Source organism: Limanda limanda, chromosome 15 (assembly GCF_963576545.1).
Source record: "Limanda limanda chromosome 15, fLimLim1.1, whole genome shotgun sequence".
NCBI classification, from domain to species: domain Eukaryota; kingdom Metazoa; phylum Chordata; class Actinopteri; order Pleuronectiformes; family Pleuronectidae; genus Limanda; species Limanda limanda.
The window spans coordinates 16,673,527-16,692,731 of NC_083650.1; the positions used below are offsets into that span (position 1 = coordinate 16,673,527).

Sequence of the window (19,205 nt, forward strand, 5' to 3'; positions counted from 1 at the left end):
AAGTACTTCCTGGTTCAGATACACGTTGCTAAGGAAGTGCGCTCGGTGCAAACACTGGTCCACGTGGGTGAGGCTGCACAAAATAAAACATAGGGAAATAAAGCAGAATAAAATACATGTTTAATTTGTTTTTGTTTTTTTGCTGGTATGCATGCTCACACAAAAACCTGGATAGAAGGTATGTAATCTAAACTATTATTATTATTACTATTTTTTATTATTATTATTATTATTATTATTAATAATAATATTATCATTATTATTATTATTATTCACTGAATTTTCACGCAGCCCTCATTTGATCGGCACACTCTTAGAAGAGCATTAAAAAAAAATAAAGGTTCAATGAAATTAGAAGTAAATACATATTTTCCTGTTTTTCACACTGTAGCCTATATATTATTTTGATTCTATTGATATTTTGCCATATATTTTATATTATATGTGACAATATGTGACAATAAACTTTGATTTGATTTGATTTGATTTTTTGATTTGATATTCCTTACACTTATGTATTATTATCCTTGCACTTAAAGGTTCAGCGTGTAGAATTTAGTGACATCTAGAGGTGAAGTTGCATGTTGCAGCTGAATACCCCACACGTCAACCTCCGCTTCCAGATGAAAGAGAACCTATGGAAGCCTTCAGTTGTCATAAAAACTTAAAAGGTGTTAAGTTTGTCCAGTCTAGGCTACTGTAAAAACATGGTGTCCTCCATAGAGAGGACACGCTCCTGATGTTAATATAAAGTATTTAAATGTAAAGAGACCATTCTATGCTAAAGAAAACAACAATTCAAAAACATAATTTAGATGATTTGACACTAGTGAAAAACCTGAGTGGAATTGTTTTATATTCAATTTCTGCCAAAAGATCCCTTTCACCTAAATCTTTCAAACTGAACCTTTAAGTATTGCATGTTATTCATTACTTACTGATGCCTATTTGGACTCTTGCTGCTATAATATTTCAAAGTTACCCATTGTGGGACTAGTAAAGGATTATCTTATGTTATTATCTTACCTTTATTCATTTGCCCAGGTTTTGATATATCTGCGTCTAAGTTTCCTGCTTCCTATTAGGCCGCTGAATTCCATGAATGACTCAGTACTGTTTTAGACTCTGAGAAATACGCAGGCATTGTGTGTTAAAAGTAATTGCTATGCAGTTATAAATCTCCAGCCGTTTGCCTCTTTCAGGAAAACATGTTTCATCATCGTGACCTGAGAAAACAGAGTAGGATACATAACATTTCTCTATGTAGATATTGTTGCTCCTTTCATGAGATTCTTCAAGCGCACAAAAGTACAAATTTAAGATATTTAGGGGACCTGTACTATACCTATTATTATATTTTCTATCTAAGACACTTCAAAACCTGGTTAAGTGTAGGTCTATGCTGTTTCACACTGAAAAATATTCATACAAAATGCAACAAAGTCATATAAATGTACATATTCAGCTCATGACTCCTGGTCATCTTAATTCAAAACTATAATTTTTGATCTGAAACAGACGCTTTTTAAATTCGTGGTCCAAGTAGGAGTTGTATGGGTGGACCCGAACAAGCACATTCTTTAATCATAATATGCAGCGTAATGTTATTTGCTTTGGATCAAGTCAAAGGAGATGAAAGAGTGCTGTTTAGCAATTAAAGGAGAGAGAGGGAGAGAGAGAGAGAGAGAGAGCTGGGGCCGGGGTGCAGAATGCACCCTGAGGGGCCGGCGAGCCTTCAGGGGGGGGGCTTTAGTATCGCATACCATCAAATCTCTGTGGTAACAACTTCTTGCCGTTGTTAATGGTGTGCAAGAGGAAAGTTCAGTTTTAACAGACGTGTTATCTGCTATGACCACACAGACTGCAGCAATGATTCAGAGCCTTTTTTCTTCATCATCTGGAACCTATAGCAATAAAATGACCCCATCATAACCTCGAAAATCAAGCACCTTAACATTTCTGTTAAATGATACTGATATTTTAAGATCTGAGAAAATAATCCTCCCAGAAAAGTAAAAGTGAGACCTGACATTTGTTTGAAGAATAATTTCATCTGTGAGGGTCAGATTCCCCGAAGCAAAAACGTTGTGTTGTAGGGTGAGCAATGTAGTTTCTGTGATTGCTTTTTTTCCTGTGGAATTTCATCTGGTCTCAAATTTTCTGCTCTGGCATCTAGCAGACATGGCAGTTACTCATTTGGATGAGTAACTCTGTCTGGCAGTAATTGTAAAGTCGGAAGGGAACACGTGATTTTTTGATGTGTTTCAGGACACGCTAGTATACACTGGATTAAATAGTTTTCCACCTTCCTGTTATTCTGTTACACACAATAGAATCATACATAAAAGAATGATTGTGCTGAAAATGGAAAATGTTGTTCAACAGATCCTACATAATCAGAATCATCAATCAAAGAAAATTGATGATACATAGAAGCCAGGACCTTCTGATCACAGATTGTGGATACACTTTGAACATCTGAACGTCTATCTGCACCGAATCCATTCAACTTGAGTTCAGCCAGCGATCAGGAAGGAATTCCTGCTGCTGCGAGCAGGCAGCGAGCAGGCGTGCTCTGGTGTGAAGAGACATGCTGGATGGTTGCTTTATTAAATAGAGTAAAATAAACAGAGGGAGCCGTTGCAACACATTTTGCCAAAGCTACAACCCACAGGAATCCTGCAGGAAAAGACTACTCACAGCGTGATGCTTTTTTTAATCCAACCCCAGAGCTCATTCTGAGGACCCAGACTAAACAGAGCACCACTCAGTGAACCACTATTTTCACATCGATACATCACAATGCATCTCAGCACAACCTGCTCATTAGGTTGAATAACAGACTAGTGGCGACTGTGATTAATAAAAATAGCTCATAATCATGAATAAAAAGCCAGAAGTAAGTCAGAAATAAGAGATGATGAGGAATTGGATATACATTTCTTTAAGTATTAGATACAGGACAGCAGCCAAAACAACAGAAGTAACAGGAAAACAGACCATAATATGATAAAACAATATATAATTGGGTAAAAATGCAAAAACTGCCTTAAACACTCTTTCGTGCAACGTGTATCTTTATTAACTGTTAGTAAATGTAAATTACTGGAGCTTTTGTTTTGTCTCAAATTTATCATAACTCCCTTTCTAGATGAGACAGTGCATATGTGCATGACCTTAAAACACACTGAAGCTTAGTTTTTAACTTTGTAAAGTTGAATCTTACAAAACTGCGTGAAGGCAATGATACTTCCACAAAGGTCATTAATAAAAGAGTGACATTTTTTTCATAAGAAAGTATAATTTGTATTTTTCTAGGAAACTGCACAGTAGATAATGGAATCTTAACAGGCCTGCAGACAGGTGTGCATCAGATTCAGTCCATGCACACGTTCACTGGTCTCCCTCTATTGAGTGACTTGATGACAGTTTCGTGCTCTTTTTTGATCACAATAGCGAGTCACCGCTCACATCTGTGGAACATGTGAGCGCAGTATATGGCCGGACACAGTGAGTAATCTGGGCAGACAAATGTTTGATTGAGAAGGTTGAAAAGAGCCCGCACAAACCACCACACTGTATAATGTTTTCATGTTGAGGAGAGGCAAGGGCGTCAAAGAAGTCAAAGTGATCACAGCACATATTTAACTGATGGGAGTGCCACCAAACCATTTCCTCCTCTATTATTTTAGGTTCATTTACTTTTCCTTTGTAGGCTGCATTGAGATACAATATCTCCTGTAACATAGAGTCACGCTCAACATGGGCAGAAATGGAATTTTATATAAAACCAAGCAGGGACAGTCAACTCCAAAACATAATGAAACAAACTGATCAGACCAGAGAGCAGAGCAGATGCAGACACATACAGGAATCAGTGGCAAAAAGGAATTGTGGAAAATAAAAAAGCCATGACATTTTTTTTACTATTTTATTTGCTAATAGAATAATTAAGTGTACTTTCTAATTTAGTATTTTTATAGATTTATGTGGGGGGGAAATAAAGTGATATGTCGACACACGTGTGAACGCAACTTGACAAAGGAATTGTTACGGCTCCCAGAAATCACCTTTAGAAATCCTGAACAGGCTTTAACATGTGTTTTATAGAGGCACATTGTCAAACTTTATCTAAGACTGTTTCCTGTAACACTTTTATTGTCATTGGCAAGTTATTAAAATGACGTAAGCAGCGAATATTTCAGGGCCTCGAGGACCAGTTGCAACAGGCACTGACTAGAAACAGACATTTATAAAACCATCATTACTCAGACCCATCACAGGGCTCAAGGATATTGACACAAGAACACATATAAACAATTACCATTATTATAACCTCCATAGCCTCTGGAGACACTTAAAGTGAGGGATAGCTTTGTGTGTTTTTTCTGGAGATAATTGTCCCGCTTGCTGTAATTATGTTGCTGTGATCATAGGTGGAATATGAAAAACATACGTACAAAGCCAACAGATCAGACAATGCCGTGTTGTTGCCAGTGACTTTTAGGTACACAGCCATTGGCTTAATCTCCTTCTTCTGTAACCATGACAATAACAGTTGCCTACGCAGGCTTACACAAATAGATCCTCCTCTGTTTGCAGATTACAGTTCGCCCCGCAGAAACAACCACTCACTGGAAATAAGAGGCCAAGTTTTATTTTTGTGTTGCTCATCAGACATCAGAACAATGGCTAAGCAGCAATGATTAAATAATAACGTACAATATCTCGCAAATGACGCCGTATGTATTTAGTTCAAATCATGTCCCTTTTGAAACACAGCCCAGATGACACACCATCATTGCAATCATTGTTAACTGAACCCAGGAATCCACAATATAACATTTAATGACATGTAATGATTTTGCCGAAGTCTGACAAGGTTGGTAGAGCTCCATCGCACATTTTGTTCTGACCATCAAAATCAAGGCCTGTTATTTAAATCCTATTTTTTCTCGTATATTCAACTCTTCAACATTTAATTTTTATAGCTACAAAAGCACCCATCCGGTAAGCCACATGTTTGCATTAATATCTTGACAAGTATTACTCTTTGCTCACCAAGGAACATACAAATGTGTGAGAAAAGTTGGTTTATGTTACACATAATTCTTCTTTGTTTGCACCTTTTTCCCACCAAATCGAGATTTGACCTGGAGTGACCCAACAGGATTAGACCTTTCACAGCCACACAGTGTCTTCAGTCACTCTGGATGGTTACACCTCTATGCCATGCCAAAGAAATCTATGGCCCAATGAAGATGCTAGAAGGGTCATGACATCCCACCGCAGCACGTGCAACAATGCTAACAGGAGAGTGAAGCAGATAAATTAATAATTTTGTACACAGTGCCGAGAAAAGGTTTAATCAGGCAACAAGTGTGGAAACATCTCTGTGAGATGAGTTTTGATACAGTAATCGCATGAATAATTATATTTGAACTAATAGTCATCGACAGCCTAATGAAAGATAAATATACGATTTTTCTCCAATAAAGGATTTTGAACCTGGGTTCTCTGATTTGATTGGTGTCCAATCTCCCACTTAATATATCCCACATTAATATAAACACTTTTTTTATTGCTGTAGCTTTTACAATAATTTTACATAATTTCATTTTCAGGATTATTATTTGCTTTCTCCTTTCGACTCATCAGTCAAAGTTTGTTAAATTAAGCTGTAGTAAAGTGCATGAAATGAGCTATACAAATAATTTAATTGATAACATTTTAAACATTTAATCTTTATAAGAATAGTTATGATTCACGAGCCTCTTCTAAGACGTTGTATGCTTTTCCTCAGTGTCTAAACAAAATCACTCACACTGTGAAGTGCTGCTGATAATGTTGCAAGAATGACATCTAGTGGTTTGATTTGAATAGTACAGATGGAAAACTGCAACTGTCACATTCGAATCAGACTCTTGTTTACAGGACCAGAGAAGGTACTTCACAGTCTTATGAACCATTCTATTTTAGTTTTAATAAGAGCAAAACCATGAACATTATTCTTTTTTTTTTTTAAATCTTAATGAGGTTGTTCAATTGGAAGCTTATTCAAATATAATTAGATTAAATTAAAATGTAAATTAATTAATTTAATTAAATATAATAAAAGGGCAAATTATGAATTTCTGTACAAGATAAGAGCTGATTGCTGGTTTTTAATTTCCTTAAAACTGGCAGCCGCTCAATGAGATAAGAGATCTTTAATTTGACTATAATATGGGATGACTGGTGAACACTGTAGGAGAATTTCACCACAGTGGTCCAAAATGTAAACTCTGCGCATTCAAATATGAGTTTTAGATATAATAAGCCCATTGAGCCCAAATGGAAAACAGCATAGCTTCCGCATGTACTGACAGTTTGCTGTTTAACTGTCCGTGGACATTGCACTGATGTCATATTTGTTTTTCTTTCTTGTTTTTACCAGTTTTGACATGCTCGATGTGCCTTAGAATTGCCCTTTGGGCACAAATAAAGTTGTTTTGATTGAATTGAATTGTTTAAGCTATAAATGTATTTATACAAACATTTTCACTCAGTTGTAGTGGCTGATCTGTGTCAGTATCATTAATCTCCATATTTAAAACTGGATGTGGATCAGTGTACAGCTTGGATGAAAGACATTTTCCACTCTGAGATAATGTCGGCGGTTTCAGGAGCAGATGGGTCTGAACCGGAGCAGAACGAATACAACAGATGACAGACGGTGGTCTCTGGAACCAGACCCTCACATATGACAGCCTGACTTACTGGTCTGATCTGGTCCATCCGCCAGATACTATCTTCTGCCATTGACACGGACAGGTTACCTCTGTGTCCATTTGTGTTTGTTGGAGTAAATCATTTTAAACACTTAAAATAGTAATCAAAACTGTACATATGTGGCTAAAATCCGAACAATCACACAGCAATTATGAGCAGGGGTCACAATAAGTTGCAAGCATGTTTTAGACAATTACCCAGTCATGAAAATGTAAAGTCAGATCTCACAAAGTGAGATCCTGTTAGAACACTGATAATGTTAGTTGTTATAATGAGTCCAAACATTTTGCAACTAAATGCCAACAATTCATGGCAATTTCACATGAATGACCACCGTATTTATTTAATCCTATTCCAGATATAATAGTAAATATATATATATAGATAGATAGATAGATAGATAGATAGCTAGATAGATAGATAGATAGATAGATAGATAGATAGATAGATAGATAGATAGATAGATAGATAGATAGATAGATAGATAGATAGATAGATAGATAGATAGATAGATAGATAGATAGATAGATAGATAGATAGATAGATAGATAGATAGATAGATAGATAGATAGATAGATAGATAGATAGATAGATAGATAGATAGATAGATAGATAGATAGATAGATAGATAGATAGATAGATAGATAGATAGATAGATAGATAGATAGATAGATAGATAGATAGATAGATAGATAGATACACATACCGAAGGTGGGAGGGAGAGATGGATGCTTACATTTTCTTTGTATGTAAAACACAAACAAATTGTAATATAAACCAGGGTAGTGTTGTTGTTGTAGATTCGTGCAGTAGTGAGGCCTCACCTGGTCTTTGCATGAAGTGGAAGTCAACCTGAGATCTTCTTCCTGTGCTTAGTTTGTCATGGCAATGAGCAGGTAATCGAATCCTTCAGTTCTCCAGCAAGAAGGTTGGCGGTTCAATCCCCACTCTTCCCGATCTGCATGCCGAAGTGTCCTTGGTAATATACTGAACCCCTAACATTTGCAGGACTTCAACCATCTGTTAATTGCACAATATCTTACACTATGTAAATTTAAAAACAAAAATAAATAAAAAATATTACAAAAGAAATTTGATTAAATTAATCATGCGTGGTCCGCTTCTGCGCAGGAAGTGCGCAGTCCACCGCTGGGCAGGAGGTAAAAAATAAATTAAAAATAAATAAATAACAGAAAATAAATGAAAACTAATTTTGGCAAGAATTTGAGCATGTCAAAGCCCTCAAAAAGCCAATAAATTTGCCTAAAAAATAAAATTACAATTTCAATAGGGCCTCACTGTCTGTCAGTGCCTGTCAGTGGTCGGGCCCTAATAATAAAAAAAATAATAAAAATAATAACAATAATCATTATTTTTAATAATAAGTCATTATTATTGTTATTATCGTTGTTGTGAATCCTTTTTTTAAGATTTATTTTTGCATAATTGCTTGCGTTTACATTTAATGTTTATTTATCATTACTCCTATTTTTGGACTGTCCTCTTTGCTGCTGTAACACCCTGCTGTGGGACTTTTTGCAAGTTTATGTTTTTTTTTGTATCCCTACTCTTTGTTTGTGTTCTAATTGATCTCTTATTTCAGGTCTTTGAATTTATTGTAAAGCACTTTGAGCTGCATTTTATGTATAAAAGTATGAATGTATGTTATGTATGTATAAATTAAATATACAGTATTAAATTAAATTCTGTATTATAAAAAGCATAATTATTATAATAATAATAATTATTATAATATAATGAAGGATTATCTCTTATTATCATGTGTCTTGTACATGCATCCTCTGCGTGAGGATGAACTCTTCTGTGGTATATTTACTCACTGATTTCTATAGAAACGCAGAGAACCTGACTCCTGGTCTCTGTCCACTTGCAGAATCAGAAAGTAAACCCCCGGCTCCAGCAGCCAATCACCGCACACGGCAGGAGGACGAACCGGCAGCAAACAACCAATCACGCCTCCGCTTTCCTCCGCTTCCGTGTGACTGCCACCCTCCTCGGACCAATCCCCGTCGCCCTCCCCCGTCCTCGCCAGCCAATCGGCGGGCCGGGACTTGTACACATAATGTACGGCGCACTCACGGTAGGTTGAGCCCGCCGAGGTTCCACAGCCGAGCACTTGACAGCTTCACAGGTGAGAGCAGCGTCCGGAGGCTGTTTCACTTTCACATCTCCGGCTTCCCGCGGGTCTTCTTTTCTTCTTTGCCTCCTTGGAGCACTCCTCTCTGTGAGCCTGGGGTTGCCACAGTCCAAAAACAACCTCTCGAAGTCTAACCACTCCGGCAGCATGAGCAAAAAGAAAAAGGACTGGAAGACTGAGAGAGGTAAGGCTTGCTTCAGATGATGAGGGGGGTGGAGGGGGGGAGGCTATCAGCATCCCCATGGGCAGACACCATGCATGTTGTTCTGAGCATGCCAGGAGGAGACTGACAGCCCCCCCACCCCCTCCATCACTCTGCACACACTGTGACTGTGCACATGTTAACATCATGCTACCACTCTGCTTCCTGCTGGGCTGTCAGGCTCCACATCCGCAACAACACACAGGGACCACAGTCCAGCCTGCTCCCTGCTCGTTAGCTCGGATTCCTGTGTGAAGGGCTTGTACTTCCTGCTGTCATTTACCTGTGGCAGCAGCAGCAATACACACACACACACACACAGAGAGACACACACACACACACAGTCCACCTGTGTGATACAACAACAGCAGCAGCAGCAGCAGCAGCAGAGTTGCAAACAACTACAGGATTCCTTTAGCCACATTGTATCACCTCTGTTTGATTCACAGAGGGAAATAGGGGTAAGGCAGGGATCTCTTTTGAATCCTTTGTTTGATCAGACAGCCTCTCCTGATATTACCTGACATTTCATTCATTTAATTTGATTTAAAGACAATCATTTAAAATAATTGTCGGTCCTCCAGAGTACTTATAAATGATTATTGTCTTTAAATATTTGGTATTCCTTAATTGTTGCTGTGCCCATGATTTCATGACCTGTCTGTTTTGTTTTGTAAAGCACTTTGTTACTTAGATTTTGTCAAGTGCTCTATAAATAAAGGTATTATTATTCATATGTTATCCATTCCATTCATTCCACCTCATCCATTTATGATCCAGCACTTGCTACACAACTTGAACTTGTTAACCTAAGTGCAACGCAGCCATGAGTGATGACGTTCAACACGCCCTGTGCTTTTTGACATGCCAAAGTTTTATTTCATTTTGGTGTGAGTCAAATAAACATGGCTGCCTGTGATTGCCCTCCTCCTCATTGGCTGCAGGGGAGACCCTTCAGCAGGGACCTTCCCTCAGTTAATGACTGAAACAAAAGATGGTTTGTAATCACTGGTGACATCTTTGGCAAGTTGATAATCAGAATTTCAGGGTGGGTCATTTTTGTGTGTGTGTGTGTGTGTGAAATGCCAAAGTTAAGTCACGAAGCTCGCTGACTCACCAATTATTTTTCTTGAGAGTGTGGTGAACCTTTTTGTTAATAATGGTTATTAAAATTCTCTGAGCAGAGGTAATGATTAATCTTAGCCTGTCATTTCCAGTTTTAGCCAGGTGCCAGCAATAGAATGAACGCCACTAAATCACATTTCTTATTCTGAGCATACACCTCTCATGCTCAGATTGCTCTGAGAGGAGGACAGGGCAAGTTAAAATGTGAAAAAAGACCTGTCGGCTGAAATCGTTATTTATTGCACCTCCAAAGAACTTATTATTGGGAATCGTGTTGGCGAATAACATGCAGACTTTGACTTGGTAGTGCAGTTTGGCCATCCATTATCTGTACTGCTTATACTTTAAGGAGGAGCTGGAGCCAGTCCAAGCTGATAATGGGCAGGGTACATCCTGGACAGAGACAAACAACCATTCACATTCACAATCAAACCCACGGTCAAGTTAGCATCTTCAAATAATCCTAACACTAATCTGCATGTCTTTGGTCTGTTGGAGGAAGCCAGAGTTCCCAGGGAAACTTGAAAACTAGACAAACAGTACTCTAACCAGGAACTTTCTTACTCAGAGGGGACGCCGCTAACCACTGCCTCACCGGGCCACATTCCTTTTTTGTACAAAATGCAGTAGACAAGGAATTATGAAACAAGATCTTGGAATTTCTGTGAAGTTTTTCAGTCATATAGGTTGTAGTCTCCAGAAGTTGTACTAGTGTACATATGCAAGTGGACTTGCGTGTTTCTTGAAGACGTTTCACCTATCATCCAAACACAAGCAAGTCCAGTTGCCTGTTTACACTTGAACAACCTCCTAAAGAAAATCTTGTCAAAAAAGACTCAACAAAATGAGATTTCATGTGTCAAGCAGTCGTATCTCCTTTCTACTTGTTGTGAGTAGAACTTGGTCCAGGGAAATCCACAGCATAGCAACCTGGCCTTCTCTCTCTTCAAGTGGAGAAAGATCATATGGGACTTAGCATCAGAGATGTGGTGGCTCCAGTGCAACACAGCCGTGCACATACACACTCCAGTCCATCCTGTTCTCATGGCAATTAGGCTCAGCTTGGGGATCCTCCAGCGACTGAAGGTTCAGCAGAGTAACGAGGCGTTTTAGTGTAAGTCCAGGGAGCTTGTGTAAGTCCAGGGAGCTTTGCTGTGGTCAACCTCAGAACTTCGATTCATCCATGTAGAATAAAAGCAGCCTTGGGAATGGCAGGAGTGGGCAAGAGGGAGAGAGAAAACACAAGGGATAAAACGGATATCCCCCCCTCCTCTGTGGAAATACCTTTTTGATGTAAGTCTGACCCACAGTGGGAATTAGCCAAACTGATATCTGTATATATATTTTTTTGTTACTAAAACATTGTCGGCCTCCTGCTGCCTGAATATTAAAAAAAAGGTTGTGTGCGAGCCAATTCCCATAACTTGTAAACACAGCACCGAGTTCCTGTGATGTAGGTTTTTGCTCTAAGTGAAGCATCAGAGCCTCGATCTCACCGTGTTGTAGTAAGAAGACCCCAGTTTGACCCGGGCTTGTTAACTGTTATTGTAGCTGCGGTGTTTTGCTCCTGTGCGTCGTCATATCATATCACTTCCAGTTTACTCTAACTGTTCCACAGAGGAGATGTTTTGATTCACCTACACTCTGCGCTGTGTGCACCGGGGTATCATGTGGCAAAGAGAGCACATAATTAGGATGAAGCTTGTTTTGCCGAACAGCCCAGTGCTGTCCGGAGAAGCAGGAGAAAGCCGAGGTCCTTTTTTTTGTTTTCAGTCAGTGGAGCTGAACACAAGCTGTGAGGAGTGAAGAGGTCGTCCAGTGCAGAGATGAAGCATAGGGCGGGAGGATATGGACATAAATTATACCCAGATTTAAAATAGATATCAATCAATATTGATAATTATCACGACCAATGTCACATTTTTGTTTCCTTGAAGTTTTAAAAAAAGGATTGTTGCTCCTGAGTGAAGGTTTTGATTTCTTTTTTGAGCAGAGAATGACCAGCAGCAAAACAAATTATGAATCTGAGGTAAATCACTTACATGTATGTGTTACACCTTCTTACTGTTTTCACACTATGCATTTATATATATAATTAAACTTATATCATATTGCTATTGATCAATAATTACCGTTATTGTTTTATAGTACAGCCCCAGTTAACCATCAGTTGTGTGATATGCTAATGTATGTAATGGAAATTAAAATGAAGAACAACTTAAACGGCAGAGTTCAGTTTAGGTAACCAGGAGCGTAAATATACTTCATTATGACAAAATAAGTTTCTCATTGTTCAGTACTCGACAATGGGGGAGTGAGTCACTTTCTTTAGCAAACTATTTATAATAAAGTCACGTAGAACACCTGGTGCTGGGGCAGAGCAGTGGTAACAAGGAACAACAAACAGTTCAGAGTGCGATGAAGCTCGAACACGGTGACACAGTGCTTCTCAGCCAAGAGTCACACAGATGCAGTTTCACTCCAGCCAATCCAAACAGCCACTTCCACTAATTAACAGCCACAGAGGAGAGGCTAATGAGTGACACCAGCAGGGGGTGTCTGATTGGAAGGAGAACCTGCATTGTTTTGAGTCTGCATGGCGGAGAACACTAATGTGTACAGTGAGCCGGGTAGCAGACTGGTGTTCGAATGGTTTCCATGGAAATCAGCTACCTTATTGGTGTGTGTTTGAGTAGATCTCAGAATCCCATCAAGGATTGATGTACTGTCCACGTGTTTTGTAATTTGTTGTGTTTTATTATTTACTGTTGCATTTTCTTATTTGACATTGTGTTTTTTTTCTCATGTCACTGTACTCGTACTTTTTGCATTATTTTAACAGAAAACAAGTTTTTGCATATTTGTGTCATCTGCACGTCAAAATATGTATCCATAAACTGATTTTCTACTTGCTCGTTCAATCATCCTGTTCCACTGCACTATACTTTATAACATAACTATACAAACCACTACAGTGAAAGGTGTATATAATCTACATACTCTGCCTTTTTTATTTCATTTTGCATTCTTATTCTTTTATATACCTCATTCTGACCTTCATGCTGCTGTAACAACTGGATATCTCCAGTGTGTGGGTCAATAAAGTTTAATCTTATCTTATTTACTGTTGTTTTTTTCTTACATGCTGTGTTGTTTTGTTTTCTTATCTGCCATTGTACTTTGTGGTGTGTTGTGTTTTTTATTTGCGGCTGTGATTTGCAACTAAGGGCCACAGTAGTCACATTATCAAAGATCACATTATTAAGGATGTCATTTTTCATGAAGTAAATTTAGAGAGCTTTTTAAAGAGCTAAGAAGAAGCGAGGAGCAGGACATGACTCATGATAGTGATGATGATGGTGGCAGTCCCTGCTCAGTGGAGCAGGATTGTGGGGACAGGACCTGTGACATGTACAGGTAAGGATAGTGTGGATCAGTTAAAGTAAAGGAGAAGCACTGAGAGACAGTTTGATGTGACATTAAGAGAAGAAATAGAACAATCATTCATTCAGGAAATAATACAAGTGAAACGTTTGTGACCTTCACTGGAAAATGAAAGTTACACGTGTTATTACCCGTCTAGCCCGGCACAAAATTTATTCCCACTTTCTTTTCTCTTTTATACTTCACTATAATATGCCAGCGTTATTCTTGCTAAAATTGATGGTTACTCTCCTCCACAGAGAGGCTGCTCCGTCTGGATCAGGAGGAGAGACGCAAGGAGTTTCGTCGTCAAGATTTCATATCTCTGGACAAGATTCCATCCTGGAGAGAGGAGAACACAGGTAAGAGAGACGGCTTCTCTTTTCGGTTAGTCGTGTCTAGTTTACTGTTAATGTCTGATCTTAAGTATTTTGTTCATTCTTGTGCCTGGCAAACCGAAAACCTCCAGGCTCTGATCTATGGAAGGGAGGTAGAAGTGTTTCTGTATCAGAAAGGCTGAACGAGGCTCATATTAATGTGAGATCAGGGTCACATGGATATGGGTGATTCCCCTAGTTGCACAGGAAATGGGGCAATAGATCAAGAGTAAAGGAGACATACAAAACATTGTGAAATGGGATGAGCAAGGTTTTAAGAAATATGATTTGGATGATGGGAAAAGATGAACTGTTTGTAAAAAAATGTAGAATACATTTAGATAAATGATGTATTGCGAACCAACTGGTTTAAATTAATGGAGGAAATGCCCTCAACCCTGCATATTCTAACCTGAATTAAAGCTAAGTGTTTTTATAAAGGGAGCCTGTGACAGAAATGAGTCAGATGAAGTGTTATGAAAGCCGTGAGCAGGGTGTTGAAAACTCAAAACTTGTAGGTTACAGTGTTTTGTGTATGGTATTTTGACATTGTCATGTTTCTATTTGTAAAACATAAACAGTGATGTTAAAAGGTTACCTACACTTTAAGCAAGTTGTTTAAGTGGGACTGTCCAGTAACATTACAGCCTGTGCAGTAAGAGAGCTTCACGTCTTAAAACAATCAGCAAAGTTCATTGACGCTTAAAATGCTGGATTAGATTTTCTTCAGGTAGCAGCATGTTATTGGTTTCTACAAAAAAAACAACTTTAAAACATGTTTCAGTAAAAAATAATCTGAGAGCCTTCGATTTCCTGGATCAGAATTCCTCTCCCCCACTGTCCCCACACAGCTCAGCAGCTGCTGTACTCACAGTTTCTCACAGCCTTACCTCTATACCCTTCTCGGGCATAAGCCCACACATAACATGGTATTAGAACTGTGCACCTAATGCTGCAGGGAGATGATGTGTAGAAAAGATTGGACGCTTTCAAAACATACGGCAGTTTGTGGTTGTCGCAATTTGTATGACTCATATAAACCCTGCCCAAGCTGGTTGCAGTTCAGTGGAATGAGGTCAAAGGAAAAATTGTTTAGAATGATGTTGGTGTTGACACCTGCTGTTGAGTTTTTCTCTATTACATTAAACAGGCTATTATACGTTTATGTGGCAGCTTGAGAGGCTCTGAGGTGACTTTCATTTTGACTCAGCTTTTCGAGTAAACGAAACATGATCTAAACAAAACTAACCTGGCTGGTTATCCACAGTTTTTACTTTCACTTTTACGAAGGAGGGAAGACTCATATATGAATGAGGACTTCAAGGGATATGAAAGGTCACTCATTATCTACTCACCACAATCTCAAGGAGGGTTGGGTGAACAGGTTTCAGGGGTTAACTGTGTTGCAGCCAAATCCAATACAATGAAAGTAACTGGTGACTCCTTCTTCAGATGTTATAAAACAACACAAATGTTCAGAAGCCCTGACATTCAAATTCAACTCGAAACGGAGTCATTTACACCAAGTTTTTAGCCTGAATGTCCTCTGATATCCTCCTCTGGTACCTACACACACTGCACACAAGCTCTGGCCCAAAGACACGCGTGTGTTGACATCGCTTCACCCACTAGAAACAACACTTCCAGTAGTGGACTTTTAGGTTTAAACCTGGTGTAAATGATGCCGTTTCGAGTCGTATTCGGGCTTCAGGACACTTAGATGACACCACAGGAGCAGTATGGAGGCATTTCTGCTGTAGGTTTTTTTACGTTTAAAGAATCGGTCACCATTTACTTCAATTCTATTGGATTTGCTGGCAACTCTGTCTACCTTTTTATTATTAGAATTTCTATATATTGAAATGTGTACAAAAGTATTGTTGATCTCCATGGTCAGCATCTTCATCGTATTTAACTGAAGACTTTATCTTTCCAAGCACATGTCCGAACATTTCATTAACCCTCCGTCTATTCACCATATTTGTTGAGTGACACATCCGTGTGTTTATATTCTTTCTTAAATAAATGCTACAAACAAGTTAACTTTTTGTTCTTCAGCCGATGACAAGGATGAAGGAAAGGAGCCGACGGGTGGAGGAGGGCTGAGTGATAAAGTGTCTCTCTATAAAGGAGACATCACCGGCCTGGAGTTGGATGCCATCGTCAATGCTGGTAAGGACTTTACTTTGCTCTGCAAACAGCTTCAAAGCGGTTGAGCTGTTAAATTGTCCTTTGCTGCCCTCTACTGTTAGGATTCAGACGGTGCCGATTGACGAGGCAATGAACCAGTGTGTTAAACTGGCCGTGTGTTCTTGTTGCTCCGACCTCCCATCGACTGAAATCTATTGGATGTATAGATGAAATAGTTTTCTTATTCATTTGTTAAACTTGTTTGCAGTCCCACTCCTTTGTCCTACATTGAGCCAGAGGAGCACACAGTTAATGTCTGAATTCATTTGACTTTTCTTTGCAGTTCTGTTCATCTTGTTTGTCATTAACGTGGAATATGCATGCTGTAAAAGATTGCGGGTCTCATATCTACTGCTGCTGTCGGTGAAACCCGGGGAAGGATGTTAGAGAGAGGGTTAACAGCGCTGCCTTTTTCCAGAGATTTATGCTGCAGTTATGTAATCTTCTGCAGTCGGCTCACAACCTACACACACATAGTCAGAGGTGTTTAAAGATTGCTTTACCTGTTGCATCTGCAGCTGATGCTCTGGACCATTTTGCAGCTACAGTTTACGGTCGACAATCCTATACCGAAGAAGCAGTATATTAACACTGTGTACTTCTGCTTTCTGCCATCTACTAAGACGTGTGCTTTTTATGTGAAATTGAGGCTCTGTAATTTATGCAAAATGACTAGATGTGAAAACCAGACTGCTCCGTCAGATCAGGCTATTTGAATTTATTCTATTATGTAAAAACGCAACATGCTGAGGAAAGGATGACATGACATTCTGATTCTTTCTAAGTGTTACTTAAAAAAGACAAAAAACGCCTGATGTAGGACACCTGACACACACCGAAATGTCACGGCAATCATCTGACTTTATCACTTTGACCTTTTTGCAAATGAAGCACTTGTAGCGGTTATTATGAATTCAATTAAGTTTGTTTGTACTGAGTTTTGTGATAACTGTATTGTTACGCTATTTAAGTATGCCTGTATGCAGTTGCATCTGGGGACTTAAAAATTGTACGTTTGTTTTTTTTTCTTTAGTCAGAGATTAATTCACTGTTTGAGTTTTTTTTATGGCGGGAGGAATAGTATGTGGCAGGTATGACCGACACTTTCTCCCTATATTATTGCAGACAAACAGTTTTAGTGCTTCTCCTTCAAAGTAAACTCTTTAAATCAAGGTTATGGCTCTGGTATAAGGCAAGCAGCGTTTTATATCAAGTTACTGGAGAACGGGGAGTCTGAGAATGCAAATTAGGTTCATGAAGGAGCATTGCAGGTTTTTTGTTTAAACTGTTGAATACTGTTGCAGCAGAGGCAGGTCCTTTACTTCAGCAGTTAATGCAGCCAGACGTCCAGACTCTGATTGAGCCACGTATTAGCCGGGAGGCAATTCGTTCTCTTCAGCCGGCTGTCACAGGGACTGAGAGGTTGGAATTTTAAGAAGGTTTTAGAAGGTTTCAGCAGTGGGCACAGCTTATGTCCTCAAACTGCAGCGCTAGTTGGAAAATCTGATTTAAAAAAAACAAAAAACTTAGTTTCCCTCTGTTGTGTTTGAATATACATTTTAATGGGAATTAAATGATCTAGGCTGTGTTTTCTGGGTCACTGGTAACAAAGGACTTTGCAGTACGGCTGCATGTTACATTAATTATGTTGCAAACTATTTGTTGAATAGGCTGGACATGCTCCGGCTGAAGTGGCTCTTGTCCAAATTTTTAGTGACTAACGGGTCCGAGCTGCATGTGAACAAACATCGAGGACGTTGGCCAACGCACACGGATAAGATCTCTGGATGGCGCATTCAACTTCTTTCCTTTCATCTATTCACTGCTTGCAATCTCCAGCCTGCAGTACTTCCATTTTTCTCATGCTGTTTTCCATTTAGGTTTGGTGCACGCCACCTGGAGACTGCTGCGTACGAAGTGTGGGACTTTTTTAAACACTGTGAAATTATTAGTTTTAACTTTAATAAACTGTCAGAACGTCTTTCTCTCACAAGTGAAACCTGGAGTGCAGGGAAACTAATTATGCAAATAGTAGGTAAAGGTAAAGGTTAGTGTGAAAAATATATGGAGACTTTGAAGGAGTCTTTTCCACCGTTTTAGATTATTGTTCCTTTTGTATGTTCAGTGGAAATGATACGGACAAACACAGGGGGAGGTTAGGGCTTTAATCCCCCCTGGCAGGGTTCGATAATTCAGTACTTCAACTAGTGTATTATAAGAGACATAATATTGGAATTTGGTCATTATGTTTTATGGCACATGTGAATTGTTTTCTTATCTTAAAGAATGTGTGAAGATCAGTGCTTTTCAAATGCATTAAGCATAGCTCTTAGTACAGAAATAAGAAAATCTGTGTTTCTGCTTATTTATATATAATTATTTAATTATTATTTATTTGATTATTTAATTAATTATAATTATCAAATGGTATTTTGAAAATATTCAATAAGAAAATTCTGGCATATGGTTCTGTCACAGTTGTCGTATGCAGGTTGCAAAGGAGAAATGTCTGTGATTTTCAGGGGGGAAATGGGCCAGCTTGGTTCTGCTGTAATGGGGCCTGCCTATAGCTTTTAGAGGGTGTCAAGTTGCTTTATGTCGCCCATTAAAGTTTAATTATTGGGCTCATTGAGTTTTTAATTCTTCCTTAATTCTGTTTGGCTGGAGGTTGGGCAGGAGGTGCTCAAACTGTCACCTGGGTGAGAGCCCTGAGAGAGCAGGACAGGAGAGGCTGTGGTGACAATCAGTGATCTGTAGGGTTGGAGGGCAGGATGGCCTTATAATGGGAGGGCTGGTCTGGGCTGCAGCATCCACCCCCAGCAGATGGTCTAACTCACTGTCTGTACAGGTCTGCCATTACCCTGCATACAATGTTAGACCCACTGTGCGTATGTTCCTACTCTTCCTTCTGTTTTTAAAGGATGAAAGCAACAGGAAAATAGAAACTTTTTTGCCTTTA

The 19,205-nt window shown here is 39.0% G+C and overlaps 1 protein-coding gene across 2 annotated transcripts in view; it reads left to right on the plus strand.

Moving 5' to 3' along the window:
* Positions 1-8,881: 8,881 nt before the first annotated feature.
* macrod2 (mono-ADP ribosylhydrolase 2) overlaps positions 8,882-19,205 on the plus strand; it is a 423,714-nt gene continuing 413,390 nt past the window's right edge. For both annotated transcript variants that reach the window (XM_061086919.1, XM_061086920.1), the window contains exons 1-3: positions 8,882-9,113; positions 13,940-14,041; positions 16,115-16,228. In XM_061086919.1, the coding sequence (XP_060942902.1) occupies positions 9,077-9,113; positions 13,940-14,041; positions 16,115-16,228 (253 nt within the window). In that variant the 5' untranslated portion in view covers positions 8,882-9,076. The remainder of the gene's footprint in view (positions 9,114-13,939; positions 14,042-16,114; positions 16,229-19,205) is intronic.